The 16,146-nt window shown below is 34.8% G+C and overlaps 1 protein-coding gene across 1 annotated transcript in view; it reads left to right on the top strand.

The window, feature by feature from the left end:
• Positions 1-16,146, top strand: part of ppil2 (peptidylprolyl isomerase (cyclophilin)-like 2) — a 33,070-nt gene that overhangs the window by 9,094 nt on the left and 7,830 nt on the right. The window contains exons 9-14 of the mRNA XM_077241630.1: positions 1,737-1,812; positions 5,360-5,520; positions 7,212-7,287; positions 7,907-8,013; positions 13,010-13,099; positions 13,871-13,904. Of these exons, the coding sequence (XP_077097745.1) occupies positions 1,737-1,812; positions 5,360-5,520; positions 7,212-7,287; positions 7,907-8,013; positions 13,010-13,099; positions 13,871-13,904 (544 nt within the window). The remainder of the gene's footprint in view (positions 1-1,736; positions 1,813-5,359; positions 5,521-7,211; positions 7,288-7,906; positions 8,014-13,009; positions 13,100-13,870; positions 13,905-16,146) is intronic.

Raw genomic sequence — 16,146 nt, 5'->3', positions numbered from 1 at the left:
AAATCGTCACAATGTGAATTGTGCTTTGTTTTGTCGATGAACATGCTTAATGAACCAGGCAATAAAGCACTGATTGAGAAACTGCACAATTTATGAATCAAACATAGCCTGTTTCTATATAGATGGGATTAAACATTACATCAGCATGTGGCGACTGTCTAAAGTTGTGTTAAGCTTTCTGTAAATCCATTTGAGTGTAAGAACTTATGTAACATGGGTCAGATTTCTGTCAACAAATCTATACATGGCACTGGCATGATAGGATCTGTGCAGTAGGTCATGTACACTACCATTCAATAGTTTGGGGTCAGTAAGAATATGAATACTTTTATTCAGCAGGGATGCATTAAAATGATCAAAAGTGACAGTAAAGACATTTGTAATGTTACAAAAGATTGAAAAGATTTCTATTTCAAATGAATGCTGTTCTTTTAACTTTCAATTCATTGAAGAATCCTTGGGGGGGGGGGGGGGTCCACTAAAATATTAAGCATTTAAAATATTAAGTTTTCATCATTGATCATAATAAGAAATGTTTCTTGAGCAGTAAATCATCATATTAGAAGGTCCATGTGACACTGAAGACTCGAGTAATGATGCTGAAAATTCAGATTTGCAATCAGGAATAAATTACATTTAAAATATATCATATAAAAAATATATGTACTAATATTTTATATTACTGGTTTTTTTTTTTTCTGATGAAATAAATGTAGTCTTGGCAAGCATAAGAGACTGTTTTTCAAAAACACAATTTTTACTGACCCCAAATCTTTGAACAGTGTTATATGTTCAGACTTAACAGAGTTTTATGTTTGCATTTCCTGTGCATTTTTATGCAATAATGTGGAAATAAAGAATCTGTTAAAAGGACTGATTGACAGCCCTTATATAAGTATAGTAGTCTATGGTATGCCTGTCTTCAGATAGCCAGGGAAACGTGGGTGTGTGTGAAAGAAACTGTGAGCTGAATCAGTGTTTTATGTGTGTGTGCATGTGAGCTACAGTGTCCAGTATTCATAGAAAGTCCTTGCATGGTTTATTTTAGGTCAGGGATGTTATAGGGAGTTCAGAGAAATAGAAAGGGACTTTGAGTTATTTTTGGGTGAGATTTATTTTAGATTGATATGGTTCAGAGTGGTAGCTTTGGAGGTGTCTATCCCTGGAGCTCGAGTAAGGGCAGGTCAGGGAGGTGTCGGGTGGCTTAGTTTAAGGGTTAAAGAGTTTTTGAGACGGACACAGAGGTTATTTTGGGTGCCACGTGGGATGGGAAAGCTGGGGGAGTTTTAAAAGGATATGGGGGGAAAGTATTTGAAAAGAGAGAGATGGTTGGGAGTGGGAGTTTAGCTGAAAAAGCAGTACTGAAATTGAAATGAGCTGAGGTATAGTTTCACTGTCTGACCTATTTGGTCAAGCAAAAGAGCGGAGGAGAGAGAGATGAGAAGGTCCTTAACTCTCTTTTGTGTGTGTGTCTGTGTGTGTCTGTGTGTGTCTGTGTGTGTCTGTGTGTTGCAGCAGACAAGCCCCCGAACTGTCCAGTCAGCAACATTTACACTAAACTGATAAAACATTGCCAAAACAAATTCATTAGACAGTGTTTGCTTGTCTTTCTACTTAGGGAAAAATATGATATGAGTCGTTTTATAACAATTGTGTGTATATAATGATCTGTGCATGGTTTGTCAGCAAATCTGAAGTTGTCATATAACATCTAATTTTGTCACTTTATTTCCTAGGATCCTACCAATCTGGATAAATTCAATGTCTCTAACTTCTTCCATGTGAAAAACAATATGAAAGTCCTTGACCCTGGTGAGTTCAGTGTTTTGAACCCAGTACAAAATGTTCAGTTCGTTTTGGCAAAGATTTGATTGTTTTGAGGATAGCATACTATTCTTACTCTTAGTATGCAGTAGTGTTTGGTGTGGAAATCCTGCGTTGTTAACCAACACCAAAACTATTACAAATTATTTTTGTTTATTGAAATAAATTACAAATATTAGATTAAAAACATAATGTAAACCTAAAAAAGATTTAGGAAATTTAGAAGAATTATTAGTTTTTTTATCTAATATTTGTATACTTAATATATGTACGTGCTAAAATTACTAAAACTGAAATAAAATAAATGAAAGCTAAATAGAAATAAGACTAATACAAATGGCAAAATTACACAAAACTTAAAGCCCCTAATTAAAATGAAAAAAAAGCTAATTCAAAACATTGATTAATACAAAAATAGTAAACAACACTAAAATAACACTAATATGCAGTTTACAACAGAGGACACTTTTCTGGCTTCTGCATTCCACAATAACACAGATTGCAAATTAATAATTGAAGAAAAAACTAGGGGTGCGCCGATCCGATACTCAGTATCAGTATTGCTCCGAAACTAGCAATATTTGCCGGATCGGGTATCGCCAGACGAGACCATCCAAATCCGATCCGATATTGTATAGCCTACGTATGTTATTGTTATGCAACACAAAAGGCACAAAAACATTATAAAGCACTATAATGTTTTCGTGTACTGTATTCCAAGATTTCTGAAGCCATTACATATAGTTTAATGTGAGGTACAGTCTGTACCGTACAGATTTAAATCGTTAAATTAATCTTCACCTAAGTGCTTCCCTCCGCTGCGGCTGTCAGTCATTCTCAGAACTCAAACAGCGCGTCGCGCTCGGGTAAAACAGTCAACACGATGAAACTCTCTCCAAGAGTCAATGTTCCTATTATTATACTGTAGATATGTAGATAAAGGTCTATGGTTTGCATAAAAGGACTTTAACGTGCTGGAGTAGAGTTTCACATGTTACTTTCAACCGGGTGTCTGTTAGATCACAACACAACTCCTCAGTGATCACAACACTGGAGTAGAGAGCGATATAATTGCTCTTAACACGCACATTAACTGACATTTAAAACTGTTAAAAGGCTCAAACTAATGAATAAATAAAGAAATATATGTATATCTTACTTTTGTGCTTTGAACTTTTCAATGCGACGCGCTGCGCTCCGTGACTCCATGTTGCTTCGAGCGCATCATTCTGCGCACGGGATGCGCATAAGGTTTCGTGCCGCTCTGAATTGTAGCCTTTCATATTACAATACTTTTGCGCAATGGCAGTTTATTGATAGCCTTAGTTGTTCTGTCCAATCTATGTATCATATGTTGCTGATTCATTAAAAAGTTGCGCTTAAAATTTTTAAATAAATGTATTTTAATTATATAGTATATATTTTGTCTGTATTGTTTTACAAAGTAAGGAAAATAATGTTTAAGTCAAGCTTTGATGCCTTTAACAAAAGAATAATCCCAGTCTCTTCCCCACAGTGAGGCATACAGATACAGTTTATTAGGTAATTTGGCACTGTTTTTTTAATTATTATTTTAGTATTGGATCGGATCGGTATCGGCCAATACTGAGTCCCAGGTATCGGAGGCAAAAAAAGCGGATCGTGCCACCCCTAGAAAAAACCCTCACTGTCAGTTAGTTAGACTTAACCTGTGAGTTGAATAATTTAGCTCCAGGCTCAGGTGTGCTATTTTCACATTAGTCACCATTCTTTAAATTTAATTATGTAGCCATATTACTTGCATTAGCCCAGCTGTGATGATTTAAGGAAATTAAGTGGTTAACGAGGTAGAACTTTGTGCAATTCGTTATGGATTCACGTTGCACAATGAATTAACTAAAGGAGTGTATTTGTCAAATTATTTGAATTAATTTGAATCCCTGAACATGACATACTTAAAAGGCCATGAAGATACCCATCATGACAGGAATGCAAGATAATGTGTGTGTATGTCATCACAGACTGTAATCGCTGACCAGCGGTCTTAAATTAGCCGGAGAGATCCATATTTCTGACAGCACTGCAACACTGTCTGCGCTGCTGTTATAGCAGATCTCATGATGTTGCTGGTTTACTCTGTGTAGCTTAGACTTTTTAATCTCAAAAAACCCTGAAAATCAGTTTTTATTTTGGGGGTCCTTCTTTGAAACGTCCTCAGATATGACTGGATGGTAGCACTTTATTGAATCCTGTATGATGCATTATAATATTCTTTATGCATTAAAATGGTATTCATAATGTCATATAATACACAGTGTAATTCATTGGAACCACAGTTGTATATATTATATTATGTATAATGTATATAGTACATTATATTAAGTCAAGTCACCTTTATTTATATAGTGCTTTTTACAATACAGACTGTTTCAAAGCAGCTTTACAGTGATAATAGGAAATTAATGCAACAAAGATTGTTTTGGCTGTTCAGCAGCTCTAGAAGAAAGTCATTGTCCAGCTTAAGTAAGTTTTTAATTGATTCATTAATTTAAATTAGTACATTTTTAGTTAACTGATTTGTATATGTACATTTCTGAAATGCATAACTTAGACAGTTACCTCTGATAATAGATCACTCTAAATTGCGGCCAAATGCATTTTCTGTAAAGCTGCTTTGAAACAATGTGTATTGTGAAAAGCACTACAAATAAATGTGAATTGAATTGAATTTGAACTTGGGGCCAACTGAAAACAGAAAACTTTTATGCAGTTTAATGCATTTGTTTTTGTTCAAAGTCTCTTGTACTCACCACAGCATTTATTTGATTACAAATAATTTTACAATTAAATTTACCAAAAAATAATGAAAGTGAAAGTGAAAGTGACACGTGATGGCCAAGTATGGTAACCCATACTTGGAATTTGACCTCTGCATTTAACCCATCCAAGTAAGTGCACACACATTAGGAGCAGAGTAGTGAGTAGTGAAGACACACACACTGCAAACGTGGATACACACACCCGGAGCAGCGGGCAGCCTTGAGTGCCGCCCGGGGAGCGATTGGGGGTTAGGTGCTCAAGGACACCTCAGTCATATTCCTGCCGGTACTGGAATCGAACCAGCAACCTTTGGGTCACCAGTCCAACTCTGTTACCATTAGGCCATGACTGCCCCATGACTTATCATTATTGATTCTTCAGAAATCATTCTATTATGGGTAGAAAATTCTAGAAAATTCAAAAGAACAGCATTTATTTAAAATATAAATGTTTTGTATTTGCTGTAGCTTTTGATCAATTAAATATGTCCTTGCTGAATTAATATATTTTTTTAATTTTTGAACCGTATTATTTATATGTGTACACAAAGGCTTCAGATAAATAAGGTAATCATACCAAGTGTTTTTGTGAATCTGATGCCTTGTATTGTGGAGATTGTGAAAAGCTGCTTTGAAACAATCTACATTCTTAAAAGCGCTATATAAATGAAGATGACTTGACTTGACTTGGAGATGTCACTTTTATGAGCCCCTGTCCATTTTTCCTTCCCCTACAGATGAAGAGAAAGCCAAACTGGAACCAGGATACCATCTGAAAACCACAAACCTGGAGACGCGAGAAACCCTGGCGGAGCTCTATAGGGACTATAAAGGAGATCAGCTGTTGGCCTCCACTATGAAAGAGCCAGAAACCAAAAAAACAGACAAGTTCAATGCTGTGAGTGTTTTAAGATATTGCCTTTCTTGAACATTCTTTCTTTCAAAAACATTACAAATCATACCAAACCCTTACTTTTAGTGCAATAATTGTAATGGGTAATAATGGGTTCTAATGAGATCTCCTGCGAGGTGTTTGAGGTCAGATAAAGCAGTTCAGTGCAGCGCTGTTTGGGTCACAGTGACGTGTCTTGCTGTCTCTGTCTGTGTGTGTGTGTGTGTGTGTACGTGCATGTAAAAGTGTCTGTGCATTACGAGGTGATTTGCCTCTCAGACTCTACAACCATCACACAGCAACTGGAGCAGAAGAAAACGCCTCACAGGACCCTTAACCGACCACACACACTCAGAGCAAGAATCTCAAGAAGTTCCTCTGAATGTCATGTCAATTTTTTCTAAAATGATCACACCAATTGTTCACTTACTGGGTAATGACCCCACCGCACCAATACCTGGTATCTAAATCATGAGTTTTTTTCCTTCGTACTTTCTCTGCGGTGGTTCTAAGTGTGTTTGTGGCCGTGTCTCAAGCCTTCTTTTAGCCCAGGTTGGAGTGTGTCTGCCCTGTGCTTTCAGCTATATTAGCTTTTCTTGCTCAGCCCATTCACAGTGTAATTGGCTCGACTTTTGGCATGAATGGCAATCTATTTCAGCCCTAGCTGTGCTGGATTGGTATTGTGACGCTGAAATAGACTGGCATTCAAGCCCACTCTCCTACTGATTTAGCTTTGCTATTTCTACACCATACTAGGGCAACTATAATATCCCAAATAACTGTTTTCAACCAAATGTGATAGATTTAGAGTGTAAAGTGATCTGACTTTTATATTTAAACTACACGAGTCAGTAAGAAACCACCCAGAACACCTGTATAGCAATATGCTAAAATCACTCGTACTAACAAGGTACTATCAATTGGTAGCTCAACCATATGCCTGGGCAAGTAAGTTTATATTAAATATATTTTTTTATATTAATTATATTTATGAATATAACCTATTAATTTTTTTTAAATAAATAATATTATTCAATAAGGATACATTCAATTGATCCAAAAAATCAATTTATTTAATTGATTTAAACATTGATAATGGACATTTTTCTGAAAGATGACATTGAAGACTGCCGCTGAAAATTCAGCTTTGCTATCACAGGAATAAATTACATTTTAAAATATATTAAAATAGGAAACAGTTATTTTAAATAATAAAATGTAATAATATTTCTGTTTCCTACTGTATTTTTGGTCAAATAAATGCAGATTTGGAAGGCATAAGAGACTTCCTTCAGAAAATGTTATTGACCCCAAACTTTTGAGTGGTAGCTTAGTTTATCACTTTAAATTCATTCTATTGAATACCAAAAAGCCTATTTTTAACTATTATTAGCGAGTCCGCTGGAAACACAGACCTGTTGAGAAGACACATCTGCTGCACATAAACATCAACACATCCAAACACACCTGAATTGCCCCACAGGAATCAATGAACATATCCTCCTGTCTGTCTGTCTTCATAATGAATTGGTGATGAAACACTATTATTAAATGTGATCAGGAGACTCGTTAGGAGGTGTAAGAGTGATGTCATGCATATGAAGATCATGTAGTCGTTTGGGATGGAGGTGTTGGGGCTTATTTTGTCTTCTCTAGATTGTCTTATCTGTAAACCATGTCTGTCTCTCTTCTTTCAGGCTCACTATTCCACTGGAAGAGTGTCTGCCTCCTTCACATCTACAGCTATGGCTCCTGCCACCACCCATGAAGCAGGTAATGGAAATTAAACATGTTTTTCCTGCTTACTCGTACCAAACAAATCTGATAGGAACAGACCATTTTTGTTTGAAATGCATCAGCTGGTCCATGGGTCATAGTTGATTCTAATCCATAGATGGCCAAGTCACGAGCTTCCTTTTAGTCTTCTCATGGTTCCCTCTCTTTGTTACTGTGCTATTTGAGCCGATTGCTGATTCTGATTGACTCCATTAAGCTATGTTGCTGGTAATGCCCACAGTCACTTTGGGTAAAAGAGTCTTCTAAATGTGCAATTGTAAATGTCATCATGACTGTTGATGCACACAACAAATGACATAATTTCCCTTTTTTCTGGGAAGTTGCTGCATGCATTTCATAACATTGCATCATTGCAATACCTGAAACTCCTGCCTAGTATTAGTCCTGGTTTGTTATTTACACTCCTTTTCGAGTGAGTCTGGATTCAGTATACCTCAGGAAATCATCTTGCAGCTGTCAAATCTGTCCTGCATACCTGTTCATTCTCTTTCAGATTAGTTTAAGGCTATTATGATACATAAATGTTGTCAATACTGTCTGCAGCAGAGTCATTCATAAATGTAAAGAATGAAAATATTTGTCTTTGTGTTTTCAGATGCTATTGCAGACGATGCCGTTCGCTACCAGTACGTTAAGAAGAAAGGCTATGTGCGCTTGCACACAAACAAAGGAGACCTGAATGTGGAGTTACACTGTGATAAGGTAACGCTATGTGAAATGGTCGAACACTAATAAACCTTGGTTGTGCATAGGGTGGATTTCAACTTTTCATGCATTGAGTCCAAGCAGAACTGGGCAAGATTTCTTTTCAGTGTTATTTTTATATAAACATTGTTTTGCGTGTCCCCATTTGTGTTCATCATTTGAATTAGATTTTCCTGGCTTTGTTTGACACCTTGTTAGCTGTCACATTTAATCGGAGCAAGGCCAGAGCTGACTAATTACAGAGTGAAGGAATGAGAGAAGAATTAAACAGTGTGTGATGCCTAAACAACTCTGCTTGTATACAGTGGTCCACTTTTGGACAATTAAGTCACATGTCTCAATTTCAATGCATTAGATACAAAATACCAAAGCAAGCTGCATCTGCAAACAACTAACTCGACATTTCTTGTGCTACTTTTTTTTCTCCAATTATTTTAAATGAACAATTTATTTGCAATATCATTGCAAATGAACCCCATGTAATTTATATCAAAAATAAACATGCTAAAATGTTCCACCAAGTGTGGTAGTAAATATTTACATATTTATACTACAGTTCAAAAGTTTGGGATCAGTATGATTTTATTTTAAATAAATTAATGCTTTTGTTCAAAATTAAATTGATCGAAAGAGACGAAGACATTTATAAAAATTCTAATCCAAATAAATGATGTTGTTTTGAATTTTCTATTTTAAAAATCATGAAACAAACTTTTTAATTATCGTTTAAAATATATTTTAAAAAAATTATCAAAAAATTATTTTACATTGAAAAAATTAACATTAAAAACTTTTTAAATCTTAGCAACCCCTTACTTTTAAAATGTATAATTTGTTTTACATTTTGAAACCTAACAAACTTTATGAACTGATTTGGTTGAAAAATGTGCTTGTGCTGAAAAATGTGCTTGTTTTTTTATATATATTTTTTATGGTTTGTATTTTGTAAATACACATTTTTAACTGGCTTAAAGGTGCATAATTTTAGCAAAATCTTTCTATTAGTCAATGCAGGAAATTTGCTATAAATAGGCCCGGTTTCACAGACAGGGTTTAGATTAAGTCAGGATTAGGGCTTAGTTCAATTAACATTTAATTAGCTTTTGTAAACATGCTTTAGAAGAAACATTACTGCTGTGAATCTTGAGACCAAACAATGGCAGAGACATTTTTTTTTAGATATGTCAGTGCAGGTCTGATATGTCAGTTTACTCTAGGACTAGTCTTAAGCCTTGTCCGTGAAACCAGGGGAAAACAATTAAACTCCAATTTAGACTAACTGCAGACACTTTTAAAAGAATACAGACTGGTCCCGATATTTATAGATTGAGCAAGGATGTATGTAGTTTACAGGTCTACAGGCCGTCTTGTCTTTACATAATGCATAATTCATCCATTCAGAGTGTCACACTGCAACTGCTGACCTATATAGGTTGACTCACTCTATTTTTCTATTTCTCATTTTTATGTTGTCTTGTTTTCCTTGCTCTGTTTTTGCTGTTAATGTCAGATTCTATTCTTTATTCTTTGTGTCCGTTTCTAATGCGTCTCCTCTCTACTCATTTCTTTTCCTTGATGTGCTCTGTATCCCACTGAGCTTGTAAAATCATCCCTGCCATAAAACACTTCCTCTGAGAAATTGTGTTGGCTGTGGCCTTGTGCTGGCAGTAAAGCGTACCCATAGTTCTCTCTCCTCAGCGAAGCAGATGCAGCGTCCCTGTTCTTATTTATGTGAGAGCGTGTGCCAGGCTCTCACTCCTGGGTCAAAGCTGCTCATGAATCACTATATATCTATCATTTAGTGTTCCACTTTAATACGGCACAGAGAAACTGGTGAGCTTGGTCTTTACTGACTTTAATTATAAGATTCTGTACATTTAAATCACTTTATGTTTTTTGCATTTTAGCACTAATATATCACTTTACTTGAACGCTTTGGCTCAGTCTTGCACAAAAGCAGCAGATTCATTAAAGGGATGAAAATTCACAAGTTGTTCCAAACCTGTATGAATTTCTTTTTTCTGCTGAACACAAAAGAAGATATTTGAAGAATGTCGATAACCAAACAGTTGATGGCCCCATTGACTTCTATAGTAATTTTTTTTTTCTGTTTGGTTAGCCATATTCTTTAAAATATTGTTCTCTTCTCATAACAGTTTGAAACCACCTGAGGGTGAGTAAATGATGACACAATTTTCACTTTTTGGTGAACTATCCCTTTAAGCCTTCACAAGGCCACATGATAAATGACCTAATTTGGTTTTAAAATTCCTTGAATTTTAGATTGACTTTTAACTAAAGTTTAGGGAAACGGGAACACATTTTAAGACCTGAAGTCTTTGTACTATTCCAGCTTAATGTGCAGTATAAGACACACCCTTTAGAAGCGTGTGTGTGTGTCAGTGTGACTTGGGAACCAAGGTAAACACTGCCTAATGGACACAGAAACAGCATTTCATGGTCCTCATAGTCCTAGTATTTTCATTGGCTGTGTGCTTGTCAAATCAGGATAAAGAGAAGGTCACATTAATAAGAAAATGACCCTCCTTTTTTTCTTCCCCTCCCTCCCGCTATTCTATTTGTGGTGCAATGTTTACAAAGTAGTGGCCTTTTTTGACTAACTGAATCTAATGAAAGGATAAGACAAATGTCAAGATCAAACGTCATGATGTTCACATTTCACTCCTAAACAAAACAGAATTGCTAAAAAATTTAAATGAAACCTTAAAAAATATTAAGTTATTTTGCTTTTAATAACATTTAAGGAATCATTAATGTATTACTGTTAGAAATAAAATTATGACTTAATACAGTGACTTCCTAAAATGAAACAAACAATACCATATGTAGCCTATTTACACACAATACATTTATTTTGGTAATATTTTTTTACAGGTAAATGTGGATATTATTATTTTTTTAAATTAAGTCAATGCAGAAAATCTTAATGGTCTAAAGTAGGCTTTATTGATGTAATCAAAATATGCTTTCTTATTTTCATTTTCATTTGCCTATATACAAATTCCTTCTTGTCAAGGATGTACTTCTTACAGCATTTTTTCTTTTCTTTAAGTGGCATTTAGATTGGAATGTGTTTGTGGCCGGTTATGTAACAATGTCAGGTCTACGGAGCAGATGATTGAGATCAAGCTTGACAACTTTATTTTTGTAGGTGTTTTGTGTGTCTGTGTGCTTTTCATGCATGAGTGTGAGACATTTAAATCTTAAATGTTTTTAAGTCTTGAGATGCTTGACTATGGAAGCTTGTTTCTGCCACAGAATAATTTTTTTTTATTAATTTTAACCTTTTTTTCTCGCAATTGACTTTTTCTCAGAATTGCATGATATAAAAAATTGCATGTTTTTTTGTCCTCAGAATTGGACTTTATAACGCGCAATTTCAAGTTTATATCCTGCAATTCTGAGAAAAAATGTCAGAATTGTGAGAGAAAATGGCGCAATTACTTTTTAATTTTTATTCAGTGGCAAAAACAAGTTTCCATACTTGACCTCCTCTCAGGGTAACTTATAAAACTTTAATGTGGAAATTGCTTCTGCATCTCCCAATGTCTTTCCTGAGCACAAAATCAGTTTATTGACTCTGAGGTTTTATTTGAAGAGAGGGATGTCTGATCGCCATAGAAACTAACAAATAAACATTTTCACAGCGGGAGAGGAATCAACTCCTTAAACTTTCAGTGCTATGGTTTTTTTAAACAGCATCTTATAATCAAGCCTTTCTCTTCACAAATAACGTAGCAGTTTAAAATACATTCAAAGATGCCAGATGTATTGCAGACAAACCTAATTGCTTATTGGCCTTTATATCCCACAGACGTCCTTTTGGTAGAACACAAGGGATTTGAGAGGCTTGTTTAAAAATAATTAAGTCACAATCTGAAGTAAAGCCTGTTTTATGCTTCTGCGTCGAATCGACGGCGTACCCCCGCAGACCCCTCTGCGTCGCCGCGAACCCCTCCGCCGTAGCTCGACGTGCACCTCCAAAAACTTGTAACTACGCGTCGAGGCGACGCAGACCACAAGGGCTGTGATTGGTCAGATGCACTGCGATGCAACTCGACCTGACGCAGAACCATAAAACGGCCACGATGCCGTAGGAGTGACGGCATAGCTACGCCGTGGAGTTGACGCAGAAGCATAATGATTTAAAGTTGCCACCTGTAGTTTCAATAATGTGAATGTTTGGGAGTCCTGTTTAATTTGGTTGAATTTCTTGATGAAATATAATACATTTCACCCCAAATATCATAAGAAAAATTAAGAATAACATTTATTTTGCATAAAGAAAAAATGTATCCTATTTAAAGATCTTTAAGATCTTACATTGTTGTTTGTAATTTATTTTCATGATAATTAAGCTTTTTTTGTTGTAATATAATATAAAATCCTCCTGCCCAGACTTTTTATTTATTTAGTGCACTACATTGTGTAATGATGTATAAATACTTTAACATTTAATAATTATTTTAAATAATTCTTTTTTTTTTTCCGAATTGCAGTAATGAGGTTGCTTTTGTTTATTTTGTTTAGAAACAAAATGGGGTCAATTGTGCTTAATTATCAATGTCTCCATGAAAAAAAAATCCTAATTGTCCGAAATGGATTTCTCTTTTTATTTTAAATTTCTAATTTCTTTTAATATTTTCTAATTTGTTGTTTACTTTTAATTTTGGGGTTAAACATTAAACTGGATGTTTTCTTGACCGGTTTCATTAGATTCACCCACTGTAAGAGCTTTTACTTTTTTCCTAGTTCCTATAGATTCAGTGGGTTCATCTTCGAGTCAAAAGAGCTTCAGAAGAGTTGCTTTATTGTTCATGTGATTTGTATGGTCAACAAAGTATTTGTAAATGTTTAAAAATTTCTTCAAGCCCTCGTGCTGCTATGCAAGTGTTATCATAATGACAAACCATTTTTATAAATCACATTTTCTGACATCAAAACTGATATTTGTTTTGTTTTTTCCTTGCAGGTCCCCAAGGCAGGAGAAAACTTTATTAAACTGTGTAAGAAAGGATATTATGATGGCACAGTATTCCACCGCTCTATTCGAAATTTTATGGTAAATAAGTTTCTCTTTATTATTCTAAAATGTTGCCTTTTAATTCATTTATTTTAAAATGTTACCTTAAATGTAACATTTTCCTATAGTATATTCAGTGTGTGTCTGAATGTGTGTTTGCTAGCGTTAGATAACTACCAATCATTTTATATACAATATATATATTTATATATATATATATATATATTAGGCCTGTCAAAAGTTTGAAATATTTAATCGTGATTAGCTTAAGAGTGTGATTAAGAATGCATAATTTATCTTTTTTAACGTGTTTATATAGTCATCATTTGCTATATCTAGCAAAGTAAACTGTCAGATTGAAGGGTGATTCTCACAAAATGTTTGTGTATATATATATACACACACACACACACACACACACACACACACACACACACACACACACACACACACACACACACACAAACACACTTGTGTTTGAAGTACATGTGTATAGATAATGCAAACTTTGTGGCATTATTTTCCTGTTATCACTGTAAAGCTGCTTTGAAACAATCAGTATTGTAAAAAGCTTTATATAAATAAACTTAACTTGACTTGAAGTGTGCACCAAGTACTGGAAAATTACAAGTATCAGATCGGATCGGGTCTGTATCGGCAGACACTCAATATTCAATAACTCTGTCTCTGATCGAATTGGGGCACAAAAAAACTTGACCGGTACATCAATAGTAATTGAAGTAGACTGCTTTTTTTTTGTTTTATGGAAAATGTGGCATATTAATGTTTTTTGTTATTCTTTGTTTTCAGATTCAAGGAGGAGACCCTACAGGGACTGGTACAGGTAATCATTTTAACATCAACATGGTCCTCCCCCGTTACTGTCTTCAGACTCTCACAACAAGTTAAATATGGCACTGACCCTCACTTAAGTGCAAAATATTAATTGAATACATCGTTTTAGTTTCGAATCTAAGTCAACTGGTTGACTCATGCACATTTTTTTGTGATCAGAAAAGGTTTTTCTAGTGTGAACAATTGCAGGATGTTTAGTCTTTCATAAAATGAAAAAACAATTTAGGGGTTGACTTTCTTTTTCATATTCAGTTGATCAGATGAGAATTTCATTGCTGAGCTGTCTAGACAATATGACCTACGCTTTTTTGAATGCTGTTTTGGTGCACATTTGCGAGGGATGTTTTCCTGTGGTCATGAGTGTTAAAATCTGCAGGTTCAACTGAGGAACAGAAAGGGTAAAGAGCTTGTGCACTCTATTCCCTTGAATGGTCTTGTTTGCATCTAAAATTCAATCCCATAAAAAATGCACCAGCCTCACCTGAGACTCTTGTGTAGAGAGAAAGATTGAGAGCAAGAAGTGAAGAGGGAAGTAGGCCGAATGATTTTTCATGAACAGAGAGTGAATTTAAAGTGTTGAGCATTAGACTTGAAGGTCAGAAGCACCTTCTATCTTCCAGCCATTCTCACTCGTGCATTATCACGCACATTGAGACAAGATTTGCTATTGCATTTGACCTAAAAATAGGTGCAAATAGAGGGAGAGATTTTGCATCAGAGCAAACTGTTGATTGCCTGCCCCAAATGTGTGCTTTTAGTCATTTGAGTGAATGTTCACAGATGTTAGAGAAGAGGTTGCAGTGTCCTCAATCTTTCTCTATATGTGACACTCCATGTACAATAGGTTAATTAAACGATTAAAAACACATGCCCTTTTTTGTAAGGGAATAGTTCACACAAAAATGAAAATCATCATTTACTCGCACTATTATGTTGTTTCAAACCTGTAAGACTTTCTTCTATAGAACACAAAAGAAGAACTTTCAACTAATTTCCTGATTACTCTTTTCAAAATAATGAAAGCAAACAAAACAAGGACAAAATTACAAAAAAGCACCATAGAAGCGTCCTAATATTGGATGAAGCAGTCTTCTTGAGTCATATGATACCGATTGTGCGACAGACTAAAATGTATGTTGCTGTACACTGAAAATTCATCCTAGTTTTCCTTTGGCAAGGAGTGATGTCCAATTTTGTAAGGAATCAGTTAGATCTAATGAATCTGTTTATACTGCTCAAAAAAGTGAGTGATTTACTCACTAATTTGACCAATTCTGATCTTGAATGATTCCAGTTGCAACAAATAACTTAAAATTCAGGCTGTTCTTCATTAAAAAAAAAGTATTATATGACATGCAAAAATTATATGGACACTTTTGATACTTTTAAAGTGATTTTGAGTTTGAATTGCATAGAAGAATGACCAGTATATTGTTAAACTTTTAGGAACTAAAGCATCTTTAGAGGTAAATAAGGTTCATAGGTGTACCTTTTGTAAAGACAGCTGTGTATTGACAGTTTTTGAACAATTTTTTTTGAGTGTGTAACTCAGAAAAATGTTAGTTAAATTATTTTGAAGGCTTTGATCTTGTTCTGCCACCCTGTTTTCCTCCATTTAGTTGAAAAATAGATAATATTAACCAAATTATACAAATGTGTTTTGGATGCTGCAACAAGAAGTCACGAGTGTGACAAATCACACAATGTTCCTTTGAAGAGATGCTGCGTTCTGTAATAATGGTGCTCTGTTATGCTGTGAATGAATGTGCAATGATTATGATTCTGCTGTATTCATCTTTAAAATTAAATCATGGCTTCTTATGCAGCAGTTTATCAGTGCAGCAGAAAACATCACAACTCACGTTGACATCTGTGACGTTTTTAGATGTGTATGTGTAGGTATAAAGGTATGATTGGCAAAGGAAAGGAAATAAGTAAAGGCTCATAAAATCTTTCCTATATGATAAAGAATATAGTATTGAAATATTATAATATAGAAGACAACCTGAATTCCATTTAGTTTTGTGGCAGCCATCGGCTGTGATGTACTGTATTTAGTCTCTTAATTGTTTGAAAGCCATAGTTTTAACAATATAACAACAATTGCATTTATAATCAATTTAGTTGCATGATTTGCAGGTTAATCATATTAACCACAATCAGGTTAATCATATTAATCACAATCAGTTACATATTTTCATCTGAAATATTTTTTTAATTGCTCACTGCCA

Source organism: Siphateles boraxobius, unplaced genomic scaffold (assembly GCF_051911475.1).
Source record: "Siphateles boraxobius isolate OS27281-9 unplaced genomic scaffold, OSU_SipBor_1 24, whole genome shotgun sequence".
NCBI classification, from domain to species: domain Eukaryota; kingdom Metazoa; phylum Chordata; class Actinopteri; order Cypriniformes; family Leuciscidae; genus Siphateles; species Siphateles boraxobius.
This window is presented reverse-complemented; position numbering and strand designations above follow the sequence as displayed.